Source organism: Hydra vulgaris, chromosome 09 (assembly GCF_038396675.1).
Source record: "Hydra vulgaris chromosome 09, alternate assembly HydraT2T_AEP".
Taxonomy (NCBI): domain Eukaryota; kingdom Metazoa; phylum Cnidaria; class Hydrozoa; order Anthoathecata; family Hydridae; genus Hydra; species Hydra vulgaris.
Genome location: NC_088928.1, coordinates 58,656,809 through 58,682,500, shown reverse-complemented (window position 1 = coordinate 58,682,500; position 25,692 = coordinate 58,656,809). Strand labels below are relative to the sequence as shown.

The window sequence follows — 25,692 nt, the reverse complement described above, 5'->3', positions numbered from 1 at the left end:
CTGAATTGCTTCAAACTGAGCCTCACCAGTCCCATGAGCTAATCCTGGAACACTGAGGAGATGTGTCTCTCTTTCATGCTTTATAAGAACACAAAGTCTATCTTTAGTTTCATTTGTTGAGCCTGTGTAAACCTTGATAATTTTTTTGTCAAAATGCACAATAACTGGCATATTAGCTTCCTTAACTTTTTTTTTTAGGTCAGGTCTGAGTGTAGCAGCGTCCTGGTGCACTCAGAGCTAACCTACTACTGCTCTACAACAGAAGTAATTAAAGCATTTGCTTGATGAGGACTGATACCCATGCCAATGGCAGTTCTGGCAGTTTTAGACAAAATATCCTTAGACATAATTAAAATTTTGTTCTGAAGTCTTTTCCTATGGTATTTCAAAATTATCTTCATCAGAACTAGATTCACTCTCTGTTGTATTTGATGCAAAGTTAACAATGTCAAATTCAACCTTAACAAAAACATTTGGTTACTCCTGATTCTTTCGTCTTTCTGATCTCTGTACAACAAACTCAAACCTTCCATAAACTTTACCAATCAACTTCATTCTGTCATCTGATCATGTATAAAAGCTTCATCCTCCAAATTGTCTTCAGTCATCCTTAACCTACTAGATTTCAGACTTCTCTTCAGCAGATCCATATCCAAACTTGCCCAAAACAAACCTTGATAAAAATAACAGTTGAAAAAACAACTATATGATTGTTTTATATTGACAGAGATTACTGTTGCAACTTCTTACCTTCAAGTTTAATGCTAAACTTCTTGCGTGATGCTTGATACTTCTTGTGTAATACTTCATAGCCAGCTCCAACCTTCTTCTCAGATTTACTCCAGTTAATGTACTGTTCCACAAACTGATTAACATTATCCCGCAGATAATGGACGGTCAGAACTGGAAATCCTGTTCTTCTCCAAGGAACCAAGACTCCAGATAGAAGACATTCAAACTCACAGTTAGCACCATCTTCAATGCAGGATAATCTAGTAAAAATTTGTTAAAATATCATCTTTGTCTAACTACATGATAAAGGGAACAGATGGAACTTTTGGTGTAATGGGGGTATTTTAAAATTAGTTTTGCAATGAAATTCTAATTCACATTCTATATCCATTTTGACAACTAAATGGCAGGATTGATATACATGTAAAACAATATAAAACGAACCTAAAAGTTTTGTTTTGAAGTAGGCCAACACTTTAAGCAGTTTTCTGGGATACAGATCATGGAGGTGATGATAGTGTTGGATGATGTGCTTCCTCAAAGAAAGCTGGTTCCTCTTTATCCTCTCCAGGGTGCTTCCAACCAGGAATCTTTATCTTTTGCAGTATTTTTTTACTCTTTTAACCTGTGTTTTTTGCTGAGTTCTTACTAGTTCTCATTGCTATACAGCTAACTCTTTAAGTTTATCTTATTTATTAGTTATCTAAAAAAATTACACAATTTCACATAAATAAACTTGCTCACATAATTAACTTGCTCTTGTTGGAATTTATTCTCTTTTCCCTGTGATACCAATGAAAGTTATTTGTTTTTGTTAGGTATGTTATATTTTGTTTAATATGTTATATTTCAACAGCATGCGAATCATAAACTAATAAAAAACCAATACAAATAACAGTTTATAAAATTTCACAAGCGCAATTCCCAAGCAGATTTATTTTTATTTAAAAATAAACAAATTATTATTATAATTTGTTTATTTTTACAATGATTCAATTTAACTTAATTAATAAGATATGTGACATATTGATAACAATGATTTACACTGAAGTGAAGTGCCCAGGAGGAGACATTTAGACATCAGGCAATAAAGTCATTTGTAGGATTATTATGGATTTATTATTATTTTCTTTAAATAAAAAATAATAAAGGGGCAAAAACATATTTTTCAAATATTTTATTTCGAATTAAGTATCTGAGCCAGTTAAAAAATTAGATTTCAAAAATCAAGCAACCTCCTAATCATTAAGTTGATAGAATACGAGATAATTAAATACTAAAGAGAAGGTTTATATATGCATTGATCCTTAGTTAGAATTAATTGATGATTTATAAGGTCCTAACAGTTCATCTTGCATTTAAATAAATGAATTTGGACCAAGTTTACTATTCCCGCTGAACGTACAAAAAAAACCCTTTAATAAGGAAACTTTAAAACCATCGGCGGGCATTTAAGTTGACAATTAAAAAAAAAAAAATTTGCAAATCCTCATTATACCATACAAACAGACTTTCAAGAAACAGTGTGTATTAAAATTTTGATATGACAACAAAAATGGCCCAGGCTGATATATATATATATATATATATATATATATATATATATATATATATATATATATATATATATATATATATATATATATATATATATATATATATATATATATATATATGTATATATATAAACAAACAATTATTAAGAAAAAGAGAACATAAGGTTTAAATAATAAAAAAATTTAGTTTAGCAATAATTTTGATTGAAAATGTTGTATAATCTGAAAGTATAAATCTTGAAAATACTTTTGACTTTTTAACTAATATTTAGAAGTATTTTGTGTTCAGTGATAACTGATGTTTAAAGTTATTACTTTTAAAATAATAATAAAAACAGCTATTTAAAAAAAACACTACTAATAAATTTAAAAAAAAAATTTTCTAAAATTCCTTTCTTTTATTCGGAACATTGCAGATTTTAAATAACAAAAAATTCTATTTACCTTAGTTTACTTTGGTTGCTTATTTTTTACCCTTTTTTTTATAGAACAAAAATTTTGATAATAAATTAAAAGGGCTTCTAGTTGTTCTAAGATTTTATTCAATGTAGATCTATATAATAATAGACAATAGATGATAATTATATGTTGTTAGGTGCTTGATATTGGTAAATAATATGTACATATATTATTAAAACAAAATTATTTTATAAACAAAAGTCATAAAAATCAAAATTACTTGAATAATAACTAAAATTTTTTCTTCTTTCTCAATCTTTCAAAATCTGGAGTTACCTAAGTTATCATTTTATTATATAAGTGCAAAGAATTATATTTAGCAAAGAGTTACAGCAATTTTGATTAGAAATTTTATTAACTTTTGTACTTTTTTTTTTTTTTTTTTTTACTATTTATAACTTTTGATATTTTTTACCGGACACAATAATAACTTTAATTTAGCTTTAAATTCACTCTCAACAAGGCTGCAAGCAACCACTATTAAGTTGGGAGTTACTAGAAGGAAGAAAAAAAATAGAGTTAAAGAGCAAGGAAACAGTTGAAAGAAGACTTTAATAGTTGTAGGTTGTATGGAGTCAGGAAAATATGAAGATGGGAGAGGATTTCAAAGGGTTGAAGTGCGCAAAAAAAAACTAGACAAATGAAAGTGTTTGGAGCATGTAGAGACAGATACAGTAAAAGAATGAGACTTGATAAATGACGAGTCAAGCGAGAATAAATTTTAATTGATGGAACTAGAGATGATAACTCCTTTGAGCAGCCACCATGGTAGTATTTGTAGGAAAGAGAAAGAGATGCAACTTTACGACTCTGGGAAAGAGGCTCAAGCTTAACAGATAGAGTGAGTCCAACTACGTTTAAAATGTGTTTTTGGACCTTATCTAGAGGAGAAAGAGCATCATTAGAAAAACCAGCCCAAGTATAACAACATTATTCTATACAGAGATGAATAAAAGATTTGTAGAGGTAGAGAATGGAATCAGGAGAGAGAAAATAGCGAGCACAATAAAGAGTTTTGTTAAAGTTAAAATTTACCACTGTTAGCCACAATCTGTTACAGAAGTGAGATCAGATTCAAGATCGGCTGCCTGTTCTAAGCGATCGAAAAGAGAAGACTTTTAGTCTATACAGGAGTATAAACAAGAGTCATCAGCAAAAAGAGCTACTTTAGATGATAGGCTGTCAGCAAAGTTATTAATGTAGATAAGAAACAAAACAGGATCAAGGATAGAACCTTGAGGTGCCCCAAAAGTTACTGGAAATGAAGAAGAGTGTTGGTCTTTGAGGCTAACTTTAAAAAGCCATTATAAAGAAATGATTTAATAATCTCAAAAACTTTGCCAGATACACCATATGCTTATGGAGAAAACTAGCATACCACAGTTCTCCTGAGACGGCCAGGGTAAATTTTTGCTTACTCTTTTTGTTTAACTATTAATTTTGGGTTTATGTAAGTGTTTTAAAATAATTTTTAAAATCTAAACTAACTTTTAAACATTTTTTTTGTAAAAATAGTTTTTACCTAAAATAACATATGGAGGAGAGGGGTAATATGGGGATGGCGGGGATATTTTGGGCGGGGAAATGAATAGGGTATTACACCTCTAAAACAATTTTTGTTAAAAGAATACAACTTTGAAATGAAAAAATGAGATTATTTATGATAAAATTGAGATAAATTCCAGAGTTAACAATATAACATCAATGCAATAAATGTAACAGTTTAACATGAAATATTGAAATAATTTATAAAATGATTCAATCATTTCAAATTTCACAATAATTAAAAATTTTAAAAAAGGAGAGAAAAAGACTACTTGAAACTGTTTATACCAAACTCAATCACACTTTTCTTAAGTTGTTTTGCATAATCATCGTGTTCCAAACAACACTTGTATCGCTTCCATACTTGATAGTGATAGTGGTGAGCACTTTCTCCTGCCTGCTCAGCATATACACCAAGCCCAAATTGACTATGCTGAAGAAAAGGAACAAGGTGACATACTAAAATATGAACTGTCCAATTAATATTTAATTGGTAGTTAAACTTTTCCTGAAGATGAAGCTGAAGATTTTCGAAAGCTTTTTTAAAATCTAAAACTGATTCAGCAATAGATTCTCTAATAAACATGCTAAAACCTTTTGTTTTAATAATTAAAAACTTTCTAAGACAGCTAACTACAGGTTGGAGAAATATCATATATATTTGGTAATATAGAGGCTGCACTTAGAAGGTTAACTTCTAAATTATCTAATTTATCTAAAATTCTCTGTGACTTGTTACCATCCAAACCAGTTCCGTGGCAACCTGTTTCTAGAGCTTCATCAAGATACACAACTCTAGGAGAAATACAGTTTTGAAATTCTATCATGTGATTTTTTTTTTGCATCCATCTTCAACGAACTTGTTGTAGGTGATATCAATTGAACCTAAGGTTCTTTTTTTTCCTCTCTCAAGAGTACTTTCCCCTTCACACCAGAAACATGCATGCTTGCCGCTGTGACTGCTTAAACCAAATAAAGTGTTACCACATTTTAGATCAAATGCTATTGAATACTTTACATCACTCAGAGCTAGTGGTTTCAATATTTTGCTAATAATTACCATTATGCTCTGAAAAATCTTCAGCTAAAGCCGAAACCAATGATCTTTTTACACAGGAATCATCAAGACTTTCTGTAGTTGTATGTTTACATAGCGGATCAAAAACATTTATAAGGCATTTAAGAAAACCCTGTCCACCATCAATGAAAGTCCTAGCATTAGTGCAATAAGGATTCAAACCTCTTTCATTAATCATACGAAGAATTAAATCAGAAGTATCTTGTACAAATACTGAACTGCTACTTAACCTCTTCATCCCCTGAAATAAATGATTCAGTTTTGACATCATAAAAATCTGAAAATACGTTATGCAGCTTCTCTATCTGAGTTGAAAAATCTGAATTGTAGCGTCTAACATTTTCTTAGTTTAGTTGCATATGTTTAAAAAAGTACAAAGTAGCTTAGTCTTTCTTTTACTCAGAAACTATAATGGAAATCTCTAATACTTTAGAGTATTAGAGATTTCCATTTTAGTTTCTAGAGAACTTTTTAACGAATGCTCTGCTACTTTTATTATCAGGTGTGCCAACAACAACAAGAAGGTTGTTTCCAAAGGTTTTTAATGGAAACTTGTTTCCAGATTTAATATTATCTCTTTTCATTTTTATTTTGAGAATCCTAGAAGCAACTTGCTCACTGGATAAATTTCCAAAACCTTCAGCCAACATAATTAGGTTTTTTACAACTTCACTTATACAGCAAAAGTGAGAAATTCCTTTGCCTAAATAGAAATTTGTAGTAGGAAAAACTCTGATATTGTTCTATTTGTAACACATATACAAATAATACACTAATATTTAATAAGTCTATCATAGACTATGCATTGACTAGCATAGACTCAGTTTATAGCATTTACTCTATTTAAATTTTGTTTTTTTTTAACAATAGTTAAAGAAATATTTTATTAACTAAAATATTATATAAGTTATACAATATTTTAAATTTGTTTAAGGAAATCATACCAATTGTAGAAAAGCAAGAAGGACATATCTTTTTTATAATTTTATCAACAATATCTTGATTATTTGTTGTGATCTGTTCAGATATTTCACTAATATCAGATGATCTTCTGAGCTTTTGTCTGATAATTTGAGATATTTTCTCAATCCAATCATTTAATTTCGATGTTTCACCCCTGTTCAATGCATATAAATTTGTTTTGCAAGAGTTACAAATGTTTTTTGGGCAACACTCTTTTTCTACATCGTATTCTCTCCAAAACAATTTTTGAATATAAAGTTGTACTGTGGGATTTACTTTAATATTTTTAATAGTTTATGTGATCCTTTTCCAAAGGAAATAAAGCAACTTTCACACATTAGACTTTTTTCATTGACCATTTTGACAAAAAATAAAAGTTTTATATGAACCTTAATAATAACTGTTTTTATCTGTATTGCAACATTTTGTACCAATTTGAATAGATGATGTAATCATAAAATGGCGCAATTTATTTCAGACATTCTAATTAACTAAATCTAAAATTTCTATGTTTAAAAGTTAGTTTAGATTTTAAAAATTATTTAAAAATACTTTATTTAACCCAATAATAGTAAATAAACAAAAAAACTTATAATAACCAAAATTTACTCTAACAGTCTCAGGAGAGCACAGTGATACCAAATTTTTTCAAAGCTTGAGATATATTGAGAGCAATAACTCTAGCCTCTCCCCTCTCATCTAATGCACAATAAAATCTTTCAGTCACAGCAGTTAGCAAGTCGGCTGTAGAGCAAGAGAATTGAAAACTGTATTGATTGTGTGACAGTGGGATGTGAGATTTTTGCTGATCAAAGACTCAAAGCTCTTGCTAATAACAGAAAGATAAATAATAATTCAAAAAATCGGACAGTAATCGGAGGGTTCAGAATGTTCTTTGGAGTTTTTGAAATTTGGAACAACAGACTTTCCAGCAAGCAGGAAAGTAAAACTCAGTCACCTATTAAACAGTTAAGAAAGTTCTGGAGAACAATTTTGTAAGTTTTTGTAATTTTGTAACAATTTTATGATAAAATGATGATTTTGCTCAAAACTTTTGAAAGATTGAGATAACAGTTGTCTTATTTTGCATCAAAGCTTGTTTTTGTTTGACAAAAATCTTTATGAAAATAAATATACATATTTTTTGTTTGTTTTACTATAGTATGTTTTGCATAGTAAAAATAAAAAATTTAAATTAAAAGTTATTGTTTTAAGGTTGCATTGATGGATTTGAGATCAAATAATAAGCTCCAAGTTGTGTTACCTCATCTCATTTCTTTTTTGTGTTCGAAGGTTTTTTCATTTTTATTTGTATTTTTAAAATTGATTTTTATTTATGTTCTTTTTCAACATATTATTTAATTATTATAGTAATTTATTTGATTGTTAAATTTATTAGCTTTCTTCCGTTTATCTTTTTTTTGTATCTTTTTTGTCATATAGATAAAGTTGGCAACTGCAAAAAAATCATTTTCATCTGTGTTTGGTTTTGTTTTGCTGGCAATCAATGCGTTAATTGAAAACGATTCAGTCCTTCTTGTACCATATGTGTGTGCTTTTCAAAGTAACATCAATATTTCAATAATCAGCACACTGTTGAATTTGTTTGTTTTTTAAATATCATGTTATCTGTTAGGTTATCTTTAAATGTTATCTTATTTCAAACTAATATAAAATTATTATCTTATTTTACTTTTATTATTGTTTTGTTTGGCATTAAGGAAAAGTTTTGATAAAGTAATAATTTTATTACTTTCACATAAGTGATTTCTTTTAGACTTTTAAAACTTCATTGTAGATATTTGAATTGATGAAAAGTGTGTTAATTGTTGTGTCAGATGTAAAACTTTGTGTTGAAGAGTGGAACATTCATCATACTGCTGCTTTCGTTCTTGTTAAAATATGCAGGTTGATTATTTATATATATATATATATATATATATATATATATATATATATATATATATATATATATATATATATATATATATATATATATATATATATATATATATAACATTAAAAGCACATTTAGACACATTTACTAAAAACACATATACTAAAGCATATATAGATATAAATTTTTTGTGCCAAAATGCTGACAATTTTCTATACAGTTTTTCAGAAAGAAGAAAAATGAGAGAAAAAAGAAAAAAAAGTTGTTGCTCCAACCTAAACTCTTAATTAATGCAGCAGCAACTTCCTTGCATGTTCTCCCTAAATCAGTATGGCGTCAGATTGCCAATCTAAGTGTGCTTTTAATGTTATATATATATATATATATATATATATATATATATATATATATATATATATATATATATATATATATATATTATAAACTTGTTTTTATGTATGTATAAGTTGTAAGCAAATATTTTAATGAATTAAAAGTTTATTTATTTTAGCAAGTATTCAGTTATTCATCCTAACCTATTGTACCAACTTCTTAAAATGTTGAATGAAAAATTGACCAGCGTACTCCCTATCGAAAGTTTGTTTGGTGTAATTTCTTCAATTAAATTCATGGGATACAAGGTTTTTAGTAAAACTTTATTAATAAAATAATTATCTATAATTATGTTTTTTTCAAATGTAAGATCGGTACTGAAAAAACCAAATTTTTTTAGATTTTTTAGCAAACTAACAGTTGCTTTAAAACCATCATTATAAATTTAAAATTGAAAAAATATTCTGATACAATGTTTATTTAACTATAAAATGTTGTCATGGAAACATATTTGCATTTTTTTTTTAAATCAAATGGAATTCCATTTGATTTCGTGTGTAGCTTAAATACTCATTTAAGATGTTGTCTTCATTGGAAATTATATTTTTTAACTTTATGTTATATTAATGTGATACGTAGATGAAAAATTAGGAAATAAAAATAAGTATCTTATTAAAAATCAACTTAGTACTGAGAGTTTTTTAAGATTTTGAGGCTTATGTACGTGTTTCTTTTTAAAAAAAAATTATAAAAAAAATGAGTAATGTTCATTAACTATAAAATGCACTTTATTCACAAAACCAAATAGTAGAATAGTTTATCTTTTTTTAATGTGCTTTTTATTTTTATGGTTATTTCATAGTGATTTAAAATAAACAACAGTTGTGCTGAAATTAGGATTGGTAGAGTCAACTTTAAATTATTAAAAACAACCACAAAAAGTATGGCAAACTAAAGATTTAACAAAATTTTGTAGATTATTTTCAAGAAATGCAATAACTACTCAAAAATGCATAAATCAAATTCAATTTCATTGTCAGTATCATCAATACTTTTGGACAAACTTTCAACAGAGCTTTCAAAAACTCTTTTAAAACTTGTGACTCTAGTTTGGCTGTTTTCAATCCGCGTTTTACTGGCTTAAAAAAAGACATTTTGATTTGTGATTTTTCACCCTGGTTTTTTGGTACTGATCTTTTCTACAATTGAACATTTGAACTTTTTAAATATAAAATTATTATAATTTCTTTTTAAATTAAAAGTTTATTTTATTATTTAAAATATATTTTATTTTATATATATATATTTATATGTATATATATATATTCATATATATATATATATATATATATATATATATATATATATATATATATATATATATATATATATATATATATATATATATATATATTCATATATATATATATATATTCATATATATATATATATATATATATATTCATATATATATATATTCATATATATTAATATATATATATATATATATATATATATATATATATATATATATATATATATATATATATATATATATATTTATATATATACAGGGTGTGGAAAAATTTCCCGTACAAAAATATAAACAGCAAAAATAGTAAAAGTTCCTGTACAAGACGAGAAACAATTTACAATCATACTTTTTTATGATCTCGTAATTGATTTTATATATTTTTTGAAAATTAGGAGAAATTATATGTCATATTGATGTGATATGTAAGTTAAAATTTGAGGTTATCTAATTTTTAATTTCTAAGATATATATATATATATATATAAATATATTTATATATATATATTTATATATATACAGGGTGTGGAAAAATTTCCCGTACAAAAATATAAACAGCAAAAATAGCAAAAGTTCCTGTACAAGACGAGAAACAAATTACACTTTCATTTAAAACAAAATAATACTAAAAAATACTAAAAGAATATGAAGAAATATAAAAGAATACTAAAAACACTATTGAAAGAAAACACCATACAGATAATTTTTTTTAAATTACGCTTTTGTATGAGAACTTTTTCCGCACCCTGTTTATATATATATATATATATATATATATATATATATATATATATATATATATATATATATATATATATATATATATATATATTTATGTATGTATGTATGTATGTATGTATGTATGTATGTATATATATATATAGTTATTTATTTATTTGTTTATGCTTATCAGTGTTTTATGGAGTAAAATTGAGCACTTTTTTGATCGTAAAAATTTTGTGAAACCTTTTTTTGCCTCTAAAAGTGAAAACTTGATTTTTACAAGAAATGAAAAATAAAGCATAAAAGATTGAGTAATAATAAACCCTAACATAACAACTGTAACGTAACCCTATGGTAACGCTAACAATTTAAGTAAAAGCTTAAATCTTTTAAGAAACATTCTGTATCATAAACATACTGAGAGCAGAGCTTAATATACTAAGTTAAAATCTTTCAGTTCCAAATCATTACCTAATTGCAGATAAGGTATTGAATACCTTATCTGCAATTAGGTTCCCCATTTTCAATGAGTTTTAGGTTTTAACTGGGACACCAATTAATTAAGAAAAAATTAATTTTATCTTTTTTCCCTTATTTTAACCTGTTAACTGTTTTGCAGATAGCATTCTGTAAAAATATTTTTTGATTAATTAATAATAAACAAGAAGAAAAGTGTTCAGTTTGAATTCTTCAGTTTAAATAGTTTGGAATTTTAATTTAAACAAACTTACTAACTCTATAACTTTTTATGTGTGTTATGGGTGTTATGAATATATTTTTATTTTGTTTATTTTTATCTTTTACTTTTAATCTGTTTCAAATAGTTTTTTAAGTAGTCTTATTATCAATGCAATTTAATAGGCAATCAATGAAGCTCTCCTACCACACCTTAAAAATCTAATTTGCTACATAAATAGTAATGACTCAGAAGAAAAGCAAAATCTACTTGTGCAAGATTCTTTGTGTGATGCTTTGGCTTTGTTATTCATTAATGACTGTGTAGAAACCTGTTTTTTTAGTACATCAAATTTATACAATATTTTGTATGAACAATATGGCGAGAGATTTTTGTCACGCTGCTTGCATGTAAAGCATATACACACTGAAAATAAAGCATCTAAAGTTTGGATGACATCTAAAAATGGAAATAATTTGCAGATCTTACGTCAATCTAGTGGGAATTTTGATTTGATTAAAGAAGAGCTTAGAAAATTGAGTAAAATTGAAAACAAGTTGTCGCCAGAGATAATTAAAGTATGTAAATTGAATGGTAGTAAAGTTAAATTTGAATTTTTTCGTAAACAAAAACTTTTTCATAAACAAAAACTGTGTAATATCATCCAAATACCAGAGGCTTCTGGAAAAAAAGTTCTACTTAAAGTAATGAAAGGAAAACATTTGGCATTGAAAAAAACAAAAGTGGATTTTTCAAGTATTTACATTCCTATATTTTGATTTTTGAATCTGATTTTAGTGATCTTTATTTTGAAGCAACTTTGCATGTATATTTTTATTATAAATATTTATTAATAAATATTTAGCATCAAATCTATGGCATTAAATTTATAATTGTTTTGATTAAAAGTTGATATTAGTTGTTTATTATAAAAGTTATTAAAAAAACCCTTTTTTTTTTTAGATTTTTATAAAAATGTTAAATGAGTTAATGAATCTTATAAAACAATTTTCTGCTCTTCAAGTGTCTTTGCTTGTATTATTATCTTTTTTGTTATTTTACACAATGTACGATAAAGTTCAAAAAAAACTAGTAGTTCGGAAGCTCCTTGATGTTTTGTTCTTTACAAAAGGTGTTAGTCATTCTTTAGTTGAGTTGAACAAAGCCATTTCTTTATCTGGACTTGCAGTTTTATGCTTGGCCTTTTTTCCTTGTTATAAAATGCAACATAGTGATTTAATTTTCTTTGCAATGGTACAGCTTCTGCTGCATTCGATGTTTTCCGTGTGGAATTTTTACGGAACTGATATGATACCATACTTTACTAGTTTTAATTCATTTGAAAATAATCAAGCAGTAAAAAAAATTTCTATTATCTGTGGTGTTGTGGCACAATTGATATTAATAAATGCTTATTTCGAATATTATCAAGTACAGAAGTTATTTAGCGTTGCTTTTGGTGTTGCACATTTTTACTTTATGGAAATTGATTTTAAGTACATTTTAAGAGTACGACCATATGCTTATGTTATTTTTTTACTTGCAGTTGTAAGCTTTGTATTTAATTTTACATAAAAGGTTTTTCTAATTTATTGAGAATTTTGTGACTGTTGTTTGTTCATATGTTTTCAGCAATTTAACTCACTGTTTATAATTTTTAAACTTTAAAGTTTTTGTCTATAGTTGGATTTAGTATATAGTTAAGTTTGGTTCTAACTTTTTAGTTCACAGTTTAACTTTGTTATAAGCTAAGATTACAAGTGTTATTTTTTATTATAATTATCAAATTTTAAATAAATTGTTGCTAGAAATGTTTTATTATTTTAATGTGTTGAAAAACTTTTTCAACTTTAATAGGACTTGAACTAAGGCACAAAACATTTTGCACGTTTTACAATACTTTTTTTATTAGGTTGTTTTTTTTCAAACTAAGATTTTTTTAAATAAATTTTTATTAAATTTTTTTTTTTTCCATTTCATTTAAAGAATATATGAATGGCGTTAAACACAAGGAAACCAACCTTTAAAAAGTTAGTTTTGAGAAAAACAACAAAATAGTTTGGATCTCAATAATGAATAAAAAATAAATACATTGGTTCCTATGTCACAGAATGATGCACACTAATGATAGGTTAGATCCTTTTTACACAGTTTTGGTTCCACCAGAAAATAAATTGAATATTGGGGCAAATGTGAGGTTGGTTCCCTTGTGTTTAATACCATGTTGTGTCATGTTTAGACCCAAATCAGTTGCCTCTTGGTCACCTTTAAGGGCAAGATAAAAGGGTTGATGGACAGGAGGTATGAATTGTAGGAACTCACAAAGATCACTTAGTTTTTCATTTGTCATTTTTCTACAAATGGGGTACAAGGGCTCAAATTCAACTTTGATGGTGTTAGATGGCTGTCCATAACTTCGCATTGTTATGTCATGGAATGAGTGTGGTGATCCTTTTTTCAATTTTATCTAGCATGTTTTTTAGCCATGAAACATTTTTTCGCCATTTCCTATTTTTTTTCTATTGGTTATCCCACTCTCAAAATAACAGACTTGTCTTTAATCTTCAATTTAAATTTTAGTGTTAAATATTTTTAAAAATAGTGTTTGATATTTGATGTTTAATTATGCTTTTAAAAAATTTTTAAAGTTTTCTATTTTTTAACTGAAATAAAATTTTATTTTAAGAATTTGTATAAATTGTCATTCATACAATTTCTAATAAATATTCTCTAAAATCAATGTCTGCCAAAAAAGTGGCTGCCAAAAGTGCGGCAGTTAAACAGACAGCCGGAATTTTTAAGATGTATATCACTGCTGGAAAAGCAGCACCCTCGCCTCCTCTTGGTCCAGCATTAGGTCAGGTAATTTGTTTGTTTATTACTTATAATTTTTATTCTGTTTCTTTCATAAGTTCTTTTTTTATTTAAAAAATAATTAGCTGGTTTAAAAATAAATTTTTTGTTTGTTTGTTTATGCCATTATTTTTTGTTGCCATAGCTACATAGTATCCATAGATAAGAGTAATCTTTATTTAAACTGTTTTCATTCTTGTATGGGTTGGACAAGTTTTAGTAATGTCATTTTCTCAAATCTCACTTTTTTGAAATAAACAACATGCAAAAAAATTGCTTTAATTTTTGTTAGCAATATTTCTTTTTAAAATAATAATAATATAATCAGACTTTATTACTCCTAATAATAAGACAAAAGTGCCAAACATATGTTAATGCTTATGTCACATTAAAACATTTAAAAACAAATTAAAACAGGCATCTTAAATCAGTAAGTGACCAGGGTTTACATTTGACAGGAGCCAGGTTTGATAAAAGATGGCCGAGGTGGGGTTTGTGAGCGTAGACTACATATACGTAGATACATCCTTAAAAAATTTTTATTTGAATTTTTAGCAATCAACTTTTCATAACTATTATTTGCTTTAAATTTTAATTTTTTATATTCACGCATTCATATTTTTATATTCACACATTCATATTTTTATAATCACGCATTTATATTTTTATATTCACACTTAAAATTGTTATTACACCAGATAAGCTTTTTATTTCCTAAATTCAAATTTATTTGTTTCTTATTGCTTGCATCAGCTCACAGTTTAACTAGGGATTTTTTTTGATTTTGTCATCCATTAGCTTTCGCTATACATGACCTACAAGCTGATTGATCTTGAGCCAAAAAGATTTTATATCAATCATTGATAGGTTTTCCTGTAAGCATTTTGTTCCAATCTATATTTAACATATATTATTTAAATTTCAAATAATCAGCTTTTGTTTGATTTAGTTGTTTATGACTAAATTTATGACAAAGATTTAAATTTATGACAATTTTATTTGTTCACTAAACTGAAATTAAAACAAATGGTGAGCAGCTCAATGTCTGAAACTCTGTTGTCATGAAAATTACTAAATATTTACAGATTCTTTACAGATTTTTGAAAAGTTGATTCCAGAATAATTTGTTTGAAAAAGCAGTTATCTAAACAAGTTAAAAACATTATTATCAGCAGATGAGTATGCATATGATCAAAGTGTTATTACAACATGTTAAATTTGAAATCTCTAGCAATTAGCTAAAAATCGTTATTTACAAAGCATGTTAAGAACATTGAAGCAAAAGTTTTATCATTAGTTTTAATCTAAAAAGTCAAGAGGTCAAAAAAATTGTGCCGCATACTTTTTAAATATTCACAGAGTTTAATTATTATTAATATTATTTACTGAAGAATCAATTGAATTTTTAATATAAATACAATCTTTACCACCTCTTTAAATACAATCTTTACCACCTCTAAACACGTTGTAGTTTAGATATTTTTTTAAACCAAAACTTAAAAACAAAAAATGTGTCAGGCTGATATGTATAAAGTAAAGTAGTGGCTTCATTAGTTTCTTAGTTACACTTGTTACATTTGTTGACCATACTTTAAGAAGCTAAAAAATGGGTTTGCAGGTGATGTAACGATTTCGGTACCATTTTTAAATATTTTTTTGACAATATCACATGTTGTGGTTAAATCAAGATTGATACGTTTTTTTTATTAATTTTTGACTGATTTTATCACATCAACTTGATTATCAGGATTTTTCAATTTCAATAGTACTGGTGTTGTTTTTTCAACTTAATTTGTGAATTTAATAGTTTATGATTTTTAATTCCATTTTTGTGAAATATTGTCCTGTCATTTTGCTGGTCTTCTGTTAATTTATCTGTTATGTTAGTTTATAATAATTTTTTTTCAATGCTTTCAAACTCAAAATTATCACTTTTTTTTCTTTACTCTTATCACTTTGTTCTACATGGTATGTAAATTTATTACATGGTATGTAGAGTAAATTTAGCAGAAAGTAGTGAAGAAATCCTGGATTTATAACAACAACAAAAAAAAGGAATATATAGAAATATTTAGCCCTCACATTTTTCAAAAACATGCAACCAGTGCTCGATACCTTCCAAGCAACTTTAAAGACATTTGGGAAATTAATTTTGAATTCATTTTTAAACTTACTCCTTTTCATAGTTAGTATCAACAAGTCAAAAATGTCAGAAGCACTTAGGAAATAAAGAATGTGAATAATGTGAAAGTTTCAAAATACATTTAAATAAAAATAAAAATCATGTTGAAGAAAATCGTGAGTTGTGTAAGGCAAGAAGCCATCACAAGCAATTCGCTAATAAGCTTCAACCAATTTACTATAGATATACTGAAGAGATTGGATAAAGATGCCCTTATTGTGCCAGCAGATTTGCAAAAAGCTTCTTCAAATATATATATAAAAGAATATTATATATCTATTTGAGGAAAACTTTTGTTCAAAATGGAGAAAAGAGACAAGTAAAAATAACAACTACTGGTCTCTCCTAACACAAAATTTTTATAACATATCATATGTTTAAACATTACACATAAATTTTACTATTTTTTGATAATTGTAGTAGTCAAAACAAGTCCTGGTTTTTTCTATGTTATTTATTTTTCAAAATCATTTTTGTTGAATCCAAAATCAAGAAAATAAAAATATTTATTTTAAGCCTAGTCATACCTTAATGTCTGCAAATTCATAGAGTTGAACACGCAATGAAGTCAACTTCTGAAAGTATAATGGTTAAAGACTGAGATTATGCAGACCAGATGTTTGTCTGGAAAATTCTTTCACCTCTAAACTAAGAAACATAAAGATTAATGAAATGTCCAAGCTTACATGATATGAAGCAAAAAAGCTGTGGGAGGAAATCTAAATCTGTTTTTCAAAAATGACTAGAACAAATCACCAGAATCAAGAAAATTTAATATAACTAAAAATTTAAGAAAAATAAATTCCTGAAGAAAAATTACAATTCTGAGAAAGCCTAAAAATGTCCAAACATTTGAAAAAAAAAAAACTTTAATTACCCTTTAAAATTTGAAAAGAATTTTCTGGAATGTAATAGATAAGTTCAATACAATATTTTCACTTTGACTGCAACACATGTTAAACTAATTTTAAAATTTTTATAAATAGTATATATTTTATGTCTAATAATTTTATGTCTAATAATTTTGAAAGTTTTAAATGTACTTTATTAACAATTGAAAATGTTTTTTGAAAAAAATAAAATGTTGAAAGTGTTTTAAAATCATTTTTTTAATTGCAATACTCATGAATACTTAACATATTTTTTTATTATAATTTATATTTAAAAGTTTTTAAAAACAAAGTAATAAAAAACACAAACCTTCATTTTCTAAATTTCAAAAAATATATACATATGCATTGCTTATACTTATGATGGAAGAACAGTGGATTATCTCCAGGTTATGAAATCTTATCTGTTATCTTATTATGCACGAACTAAATAGTTTTTTTCTGTGAATTTTTTATGATTGCCTTCAATCGACACAAAATCATAAGTTAAACTTAAATTAAGCTATAAAAATAAATTAAATTACAAAAAGCTGTTGAACAGTGTAAATAAAAATGTTAAAAACTTTAATATTTAAAGAATTTTATCATAGTAAATTTTTCCATCGTTGTAAATTTTAAAATCATTGTAAATTTTCCCATCTCCTGTTTTGTGAAAAGATTAAAACTAAAAAATAAAGAAAATAAGTGTGCTGTGTCAGCATTTGTGGCGCTGTTGAGAATATGGCACATTTATTTATACTACCCATAGCACTACACTTCTGCACTTCTGCATTGGTACTAGGTACTTTTACTTACCAGGCATCTTTTATACCAAACTTAATCATATCTAGCTTTATTCATTTAATTAAGTAATACAATTTTTGGAATTAACAACACAAAATTTAAATGAAAGTATTGAAAAATGTTTTTTCATTGTTGGCTTATGTAATCAGTATCAAATCATTTTTTTTTTTTTTTTTTTTTTTTTTTTTGACGTTAGTGGTTTGCAAATCCTTTTAGAAAAAGAATTTTTAAACAAAATTAACCTAACCAAATCAAGTCATTTAATGAATATTGAAATTATGCATTATTATGCATTATACTTGCTATTATGCTTTTATTACTTTTACTTAAAAATTAAAAAAGTTTTTTTCTTTAGCGAGGCATAAACATCATGCAGTTTATTAAAGAGTTTAATGAAAAAACAAAGAATGTAAAAGTTGGTATTCCTATTCCTACTGTCATAAATTTTAAGGTATGTTTATATCAAAAGTCATGAATATTAAAATATCAATTTATTTATTCTAAGAATTTGAATCCTTATCTAGTTCTAAGTAAGGATCATAATTTGGTAGTGGTGTAGTGTTAGATTGCTTTTAGACGAGCCCCTCCCCCATATCTCTCTTTGAATTAGAATTGTATAGTATAATATTTTTTAATATAAATTAACTGTATAAGTTATAATTAGGATGGTAAATTTGATATCTTTGTCAAAAATCCTCCCGCTACTTATTTTTTAAAAGCAGCAGCTGGAATAGAGAAAGGAGCACAAAAACCAGGTTTATTGCTTTGATTTTTTTTTTGATTGTGTAGATGATGTAAATGTGCTATTATGTTTTTATATTCAAATATCTTTTTTGTTTAGAAATATAATTGTTTTTATTTTTTATAAATAACATATGGGCATCAGTTCTTAAGCATCGTCCTCTTTAACAACAAATGAGGATTAGTTTCTTAGAAAACTATTTTTTTGTTTTTAATAAGCTTTTAACAATAATAAATTTTTAATAATAATAATAATCATAATAATTTTATATAATATGTACAATATATTTATAATATATAATATATTTATAATAATATTATAAATAAATTATATATTTATATATGTAATATATTTCTAAAATTATTATTATAATAAGTTTAGAAATTATATTAGTTTATTATATAATAATAATAAAAAAATTTTTTGTTGTTAATAAGATTTTTAATAATTTGCGTATCTTTCAAAAAATTTTAAAATTATCTTACTAAAACCAAAACAATCTTTTTCTATTGCTCAGGGTTTCCAGAACTCTTATTTGCTTAATAAACATTCAAATATTTTAAATAATTAATTTTATTTGTTTTTTTTTGTTTTTTTATCTTTTGTTTTTGTTATTTTTTCGGACTGTTAAATTAAAGCATGTTGAAACAACATTATGGGCTGTGAGATTAAAGCTTGTTTAAACAACATTATGGACTGCGAGATTAGAGCTTGTTGAAACAACTGTATTTATCAGCTCTCAGAAACACCTATAATTTTTTTTCAAAAAAAATCAGAGTTTGAAAGCGTGAGAATTGAGTGGTTGTCTTTATAAAATGAAATTTACAACAACTGAAATTGCTTAAAACATTACAAATGTGGCCGCATGTTGGTATATCGTACCATAAAACGTTTTAATGAAACTGGAGATCAAATTCCACCCAAAAAAATAAAACGGAGAAAATTAGTGGTTCGTACTAAAAAGTTCATAAAAGTTGTTCGTGAAAGAATTAGACAAAATCCTGCTCGATCAGGAAGATCAATTGCAAAAAAATTTTGAACCGATTCCTAAACCATCAGAAATTTGATTAAAACAGACTTAAATATGAAAACTTATTTTAAAAAATTATCTGCTAGTCTGACAAACAGAAAAAAGCTTAAGCATGTTAAGAGATGCGAAATGATAAAGAAACGGCATGAATCCCCGCCAATTATTTGTATTTGTGCCCCCTTAACAAATAATATAAAAGAGTCTATGGAGTAAGTTTGCAAGAGATCCCACATAGTGTAAGACCTATTTCTCGATACCAAAATGCATCAGGAGTTTTGGTTTTTGAGCATTCTCCAAGGAAGGAAATATTCCACTAAAGTTTATTGATAAAGGAGTTAGAGTCAACCAGCAGCTCTATTTAAATTTCTATTTAAATGGAATTTTGAAGTGTGAAACCTCATGCGGACAAAATATTTGGTGATCGTTCATATACCTTCCAGCAAGATTTAGTCCAGATACATTTAAAAATGTGAAATGCAATAATTTAAACTATTTCAAGGTTCTTTTAGTTAAAATTTGGGATGAAATTCCTGACAATCTCCTCCATGCCAGCTGTGATAACTTTTTTCGAGAGAGATCGTGTATCAAAGAAAAAGGGGAAAGTTTGAAATCAATTAATTGTTTGCATTATATTAATGTAACTTTCAGAAAAATATAGTTTTTTATAAATCAAAACAGTTCTCTAGTTTTTCTAACACAAAAAGTATGGGATATTTGTAAGTCCCAATCCTGTAAATATAAAATATTCAGCAAATAGAGAGTATAATACTTATTTTCTTAGGAAAATACCAAAATATTGATGTAATTAAATGTATTGATGTAATTAAATGAAGAGATGTAAGTTCAACTTATTTAGCTTAAAAATATATTTAAAGTGCAAAACGTTTGTTTTTGTTTTGTCTGTCACACTTTATTGTATAACCTTTACCTTACTGTATATTTATATGTATAAAACATTTGAATACCTTTCGTCTTCGAAAAGAATTCGACAACCAGACCTTTCTGGGTGCTGAGTCAATAAATATATCCCCTCCCATTACCTTATAATTTAATTGTAATTAATTGGAAAAATTGTTATTTTTAGGTCATGAAATAGTTGGTAGCGTTTCTCTCAGACAAATATATGAAATAGCAAAAGTTAAAGGACAAGACCCAGGCTTTAAAAATACGCCTTTAATTGGTATTTGCAAAACAATAATTCATTCTGCGCACAGTATTGGTATTGCAATTGTAAACGATAAGGTAGAGTTAGAAAAACTTGAACAAGCTAGTTAACTCGAAAATTTGCGTTATTCGTAATATCGTTGTTGACGATATCACATGTACATTTATGATATGGTGTGTACATTTATGATGCGTGAGCATGTACATTTATGATGCGTGAACGTTTACAAGGAGTAAAGGATTAATTTTAACGGAACAATTTTAAAAATAGTAATTATTATCATATAGTTTGATATTCAAAAATATTTTTTAAATATTGAATAATAAAAGTTTTGGTGGTCGATGGTCAATATCATATATGGCTATGGCCATTTGTGACTGTTAATAAAGGAGACGTGAACTGCTAGTTATTAGCTCTTCCGCGGTGCTCTATGATAAGGCCATCACATCATCCTTATCTATGATAAGGCCATCACATCATCCTTATCTATGATAAGGCCATCACATCATCATTATCTATGATAAGGCAATCACATCATCATTATCTATGATAAGGCCATCACATCATCATCTATGATAAGGCCGTCACATCATTTTAGAGCTTCTTAAAATCTACTGTTTTGTAAAATATGATCACGTCTGAAAGCTGTTGAAATAATTACGAAAAAATATGATCACGCCTAAGAACTGTGGAAATTATTGTGAGCTTGACAAAAATTGACAACTTAAAAATGTTTTACTGCATTAATAATATTTGATGCTATTTGAGGTGTTGCAAATAATAAAAATCGCTAAAAATTATATACAGAAAAAGCTTTAAAAAAGAAGAAAATTAACATAAATTAGTAGTAAGGTATATCGTATTTAAGTAGTAAGGTATACATTTTTATACAATAAACAACCGGAAAAAGGATTTTATAAAAAAATTAGTCTTTAAGTTAAAGTTAAATTTTAAAAAGATTTTAGACAATAATGCAAACTTAAATGTTATAAAGTTTTTAAAAAAACCCGACTAATTTAACATAAAATTATCGTTGATTTCAAGGGTTCTTGTGCCAGGAATATATAAAGACGGCAAGAGATTTCCTTTCCAAATTAAAGAGGTATTTAAAATTTCTTTTTTAAGAGGGGAAATTTCAAGGTTATAAAACATGCTTATGATAAAAAACAAACTTCTGCATTATACTTAAATATTTTCAACTTAAATGATATTCTAAATTAATTAATAACCAAGAAAAGTCAAAAAAGGTTTTTGCCTAATAGCTTTTTCTTATTTAATTCAGTCAGCAAAAATTAATAAATTGAACAGGTAGCAAGTTTTTTTATTTGATACAAATTTTATGCGACATATAAGTTAAAATATTTTCTGGATACCTCTGTAGTAACACTCTTTAACATGAAAAACGTTCGTGCTATCATGAAATGTTGATTTTTTTTCATACATAAGATTCTTTTTATCTTCGAAACGTTTCTCTGTCTTTAAATTATTTTTCAGTATACCATTAATCATAGTAGCAGCAGTACTCGATGAGACACCAAATCAGACAGACTAATTACTAGTTTCGCTTAACATAGTTTTCTTGTTTTTCTAATGACGAGTCTTCGGTATCACTGACTTTATTACTGACCATATCGATATTAGAATAATTATTCATTTTCTTTGCACCCATAATTTTGCGTCAAATTTAACAGCGGACGGATAAAGTCAGGCCCGTACCTAGGATTTTGTGATGAATAAGATATCGTCGGGGATAGTGCAAATCCGCGTAACTAGCATTGGCTATTTTTAGTATTTGGATATTAATCATTTTAACAACAAATATCCTTTGCTGACATTACAAAAAACATGAATCTTTTGTTGACATATACTCTTTATACTAAAATGAAACCAAAATCTGTTGAAATGAAAAAAAAATTTAATTTAAAAATAAAAATTTAAAACTTTTCCAGTAAAAAAAATGTACTGTAGATACACGGTATTATCTAATGCTAGTTACGCGGTTTTGCACTATCCCCGACAATATGACACTTACAAGCATAGCAAATCTTGAGTATATCTTGTGCCGTGGCTACTGGATCCGATCCCCCCTGCCCCAAAAAAAAATTTTCAAATGAATATTATTGAAAAAATAAAACTTCTTCCATTTGCAAAAGGACCCCCGAGATTCACGCACCAGAAACCTAGCTTTTTTTTTTTTTAAGTTAATTAGGTGCTCACAGAAGTCCTTACAGTCTTATCACAGAGCACCGCAGGCTCTGAATATATCATAACACCTTAAGTCTAATTTGTTTTACTTAACTTTTTATTGTAATAGACAATAAGTATTTGACATAAAGCTGTTTTTGTGTCTGCTTTGCAACTTAATTGAAGCGTATATACGAAATAAATGTAAAAGAATAAGCACGACATTTTTTTTCAGTGGTTGTATTAAAATCTTTTAAATTGTTTTGTATTTCGTTTACAACGTGTTTTGGTTTCAAAAAAATATGTTAGTTTTTGGATTTAACTTGAAATAAGTTTTTAAAATGACAAAAGAAGAAGACGTAAGAGAAAAAATTATGCACAAGTATTTACAAAATCCTAATAGTAGCTACAGTTCGATAGCAAAATCAATGCAAATACATTAAAACACCGTTAGTCGTGTTATTCAACGTTTTTCTCAAACAAAATCGATCAAACGCAAATCTGGTGTTGGAAGAAAGGAAGGTTTTAAAGATATAAAACTAGTTAGAAAACTGGTTAACAGTTTTAAGAATAACCCAAGCCTTTCACTAAGGGAACGCACAAAAAGATATATATTTTCTTATAGTTTTGTTGCAAAAGTTAGAAACAAACATGGTTTTCATTCTTTCAAAGCACGAAACATGCCCAACCGTTCTGAAACTCAATAAAAAAGTGCAAGAACCGTGGTAGAAAGTTGTATGACAATTTTATTTCTAAAAATTTCTGTATTATTGAAGACGATGAAACTTATATCAAGTACGATCATCAACAAATTCCTGGTACTGTTTAATATATTGCCAAATATAGAAGAAAAGCAAATAAGAAATTTAAATACGCAAAACATGACAAGTTCGCTAAAAAAGCTTTGATTTGCCAAGTTATTTGCAGTTGTGGCAAAAAATCAGCACCTTATATTTCTCAGTCCACACTTTCTGGTCAAATATATGTTAAAAAATGTTTACAAAAACGCCTTTTACTTCTCATTAAACCACACAATAACAGACCTGTGTTCTGGCTTGATTTAGCTTCAACTCATTTTTGTAAACTAGCTATGGAATGGTATAAAAAGAATAATATGAAATTCGTGCATAAAACAGAAAATCCTCCAAACTGCCCAGAATTGAGAGTTATCGAAAAGTACTTGGCCATTATCAAAAGAAAAATAAAAAAATAAAAATTTGTAGAAATATTAAAGATATTAAAATATCATTTAAAAAAGTATCAAATAGCTTTGATTCTTATTCTGTGCGCAAGCTTATGGGTACTTCTTTCAATAGTTTATTAAAAAAATGATAAGCCACATGATTTTAGGCTTATGATTTTACTTTTGCTTAAGTTTTACTTTTATTATAGTATACTATATTAACAGTAATATACTATAAAGTAAAATTTTATTATAGCATGCTATGATAAATGTAATTTAAGCAAAAATCTAAAATAATATTTTATGAAATTTTTTTCTTACTTTGATCACATAACTACTTCTGAATTTCAAATAATTATTTTTGAACTTTGCATAATTATTTCTGAATATTACATACACTTTTGAGTTTTGCATAACTACATCTGAAGTTGTTGTTTCCATAAAAGCTTTTAAATTTATTTAAAAATTTATTATTAACTTTTAGAAGACTACAAAAATTGATTTAGCAATATTTGGCTATAGTTTAGCAATCTTCAACTAACAGGTTAACCGATCGTTAGACATTCAAATCACTCCAGCTTCCGTTGTTAAAGTCATATCTCGATTAAACTCTTCTACGGCTTGTGGTCTAGACAACATTTCTGTCACTGTCTTACAAAAAGGAGAGGGTTGAAGATTGTTCTCCAGAACTCTCTTCAATTCTCTCTAACGGGTGATGCGGAAGTTATCGGACATAATAAAAACGTCAATAACTTATTTATAAATGAAAAAACAAGCTACTATTATATTTTTTTTAAATAAAGCATTTATCTTTTAATAAAAATATATTATTTTTTATATGAAAAAACACCACCATCTGCAAATTTCAATTTCTTGTAGTTTTAGTTTAATGCGATCAATCAAAACTTGCTCTGTTGAGGCTTGCCAATCTCCCTCGTAAACCTTCTGTACCAAATGTCCCCAAAAGTTTTCAACTGGTCGTGCTTAAGGCACATTTGGGGGATTGGATTCTTTATCAACGTAATAGACATATATAGGTCCGTCCAATTTAGAGAATCTTTAGAATAATGAGAACTTGCTAAATCTGGCCAAAATAAATAGTTAAGTCTCCATGATACTTGTGAATAAATGGAAGAAGTCGTTTTTCTAAACATTCATTAATATGGATTGATGAATTAATCGCTACAGCCTTCGTGCGAAACAATGGCTAGGACATACCACGGTCAGATATGGCTATCCGCATAAATAATTTTTTTGGAAATTTCTCTTTTCCTATAAAACGAACACTTTCTGGGCATGTCTTTTTGTTATTTGTGTAGTATCCAGAATTTCCAGGCATGTTGTCCCCTGTAAAATAAAAGTATTTTTCGTCATCGATGACTAGAAGCGATTTTGTGTTATAGAGT

The 25,692-nt window shown here is 26.8% G+C and overlaps 2 protein-coding genes across 2 annotated transcripts in view; both read left to right on the top strand.

The window, feature by feature from the left end:
* LOC101237825 (TAF6-like RNA polymerase II p300/CBP-associated factor-associated factor 65 kDa subunit 6L) overlaps nucleotides 1–12,882 on the top strand; it is a 54,186-nt gene extending 41,304 nt beyond the window's left edge. The window contains exons 7-12 of the mRNA XM_065806187.1: nucleotides 7,549–7,626; nucleotides 7,777–7,881; nucleotides 8,132–8,241; nucleotides 8,742–8,871; nucleotides 11,460–12,030; nucleotides 12,238–12,882. Of these exons, the coding sequence (XP_065662259.1) occupies nucleotides 7,549–7,626; nucleotides 7,777–7,881; nucleotides 8,132–8,241; nucleotides 8,742–8,871; nucleotides 11,460–12,030; nucleotides 12,238–12,260 (1,017 nt within the window). The 3' untranslated portion in view covers nucleotides 12,261–12,882. The remainder of the gene's footprint in view (nucleotides 1–7,548; nucleotides 7,627–7,776; nucleotides 7,882–8,131; nucleotides 8,242–8,741; nucleotides 8,872–11,459; nucleotides 12,031–12,237) is intronic.
* Nucleotides 12,883–13,929: 1,047 nt separating this feature from the next.
* Nucleotides 13,930–21,192, top strand: LOC100200992 (large ribosomal subunit protein uL11). Its single transcript, XM_065806188.1, has 4 exons — nucleotides 13,930–14,136; nucleotides 18,338–18,433; nucleotides 18,647–18,737; nucleotides 20,839–21,192. The coding sequence occupies exons 1-4, from the start codon at nucleotides 14,014–14,016 to the stop codon at nucleotides 21,027–21,029; spliced, it is 501 nt and encodes a 166-aa protein (XP_065662260.1). The 5' UTR covers nucleotides 13,930–14,013; the 3' UTR covers nucleotides 21,030–21,192.
* Nucleotides 21,193–25,692: the final 4,500 nt, after the last annotated feature.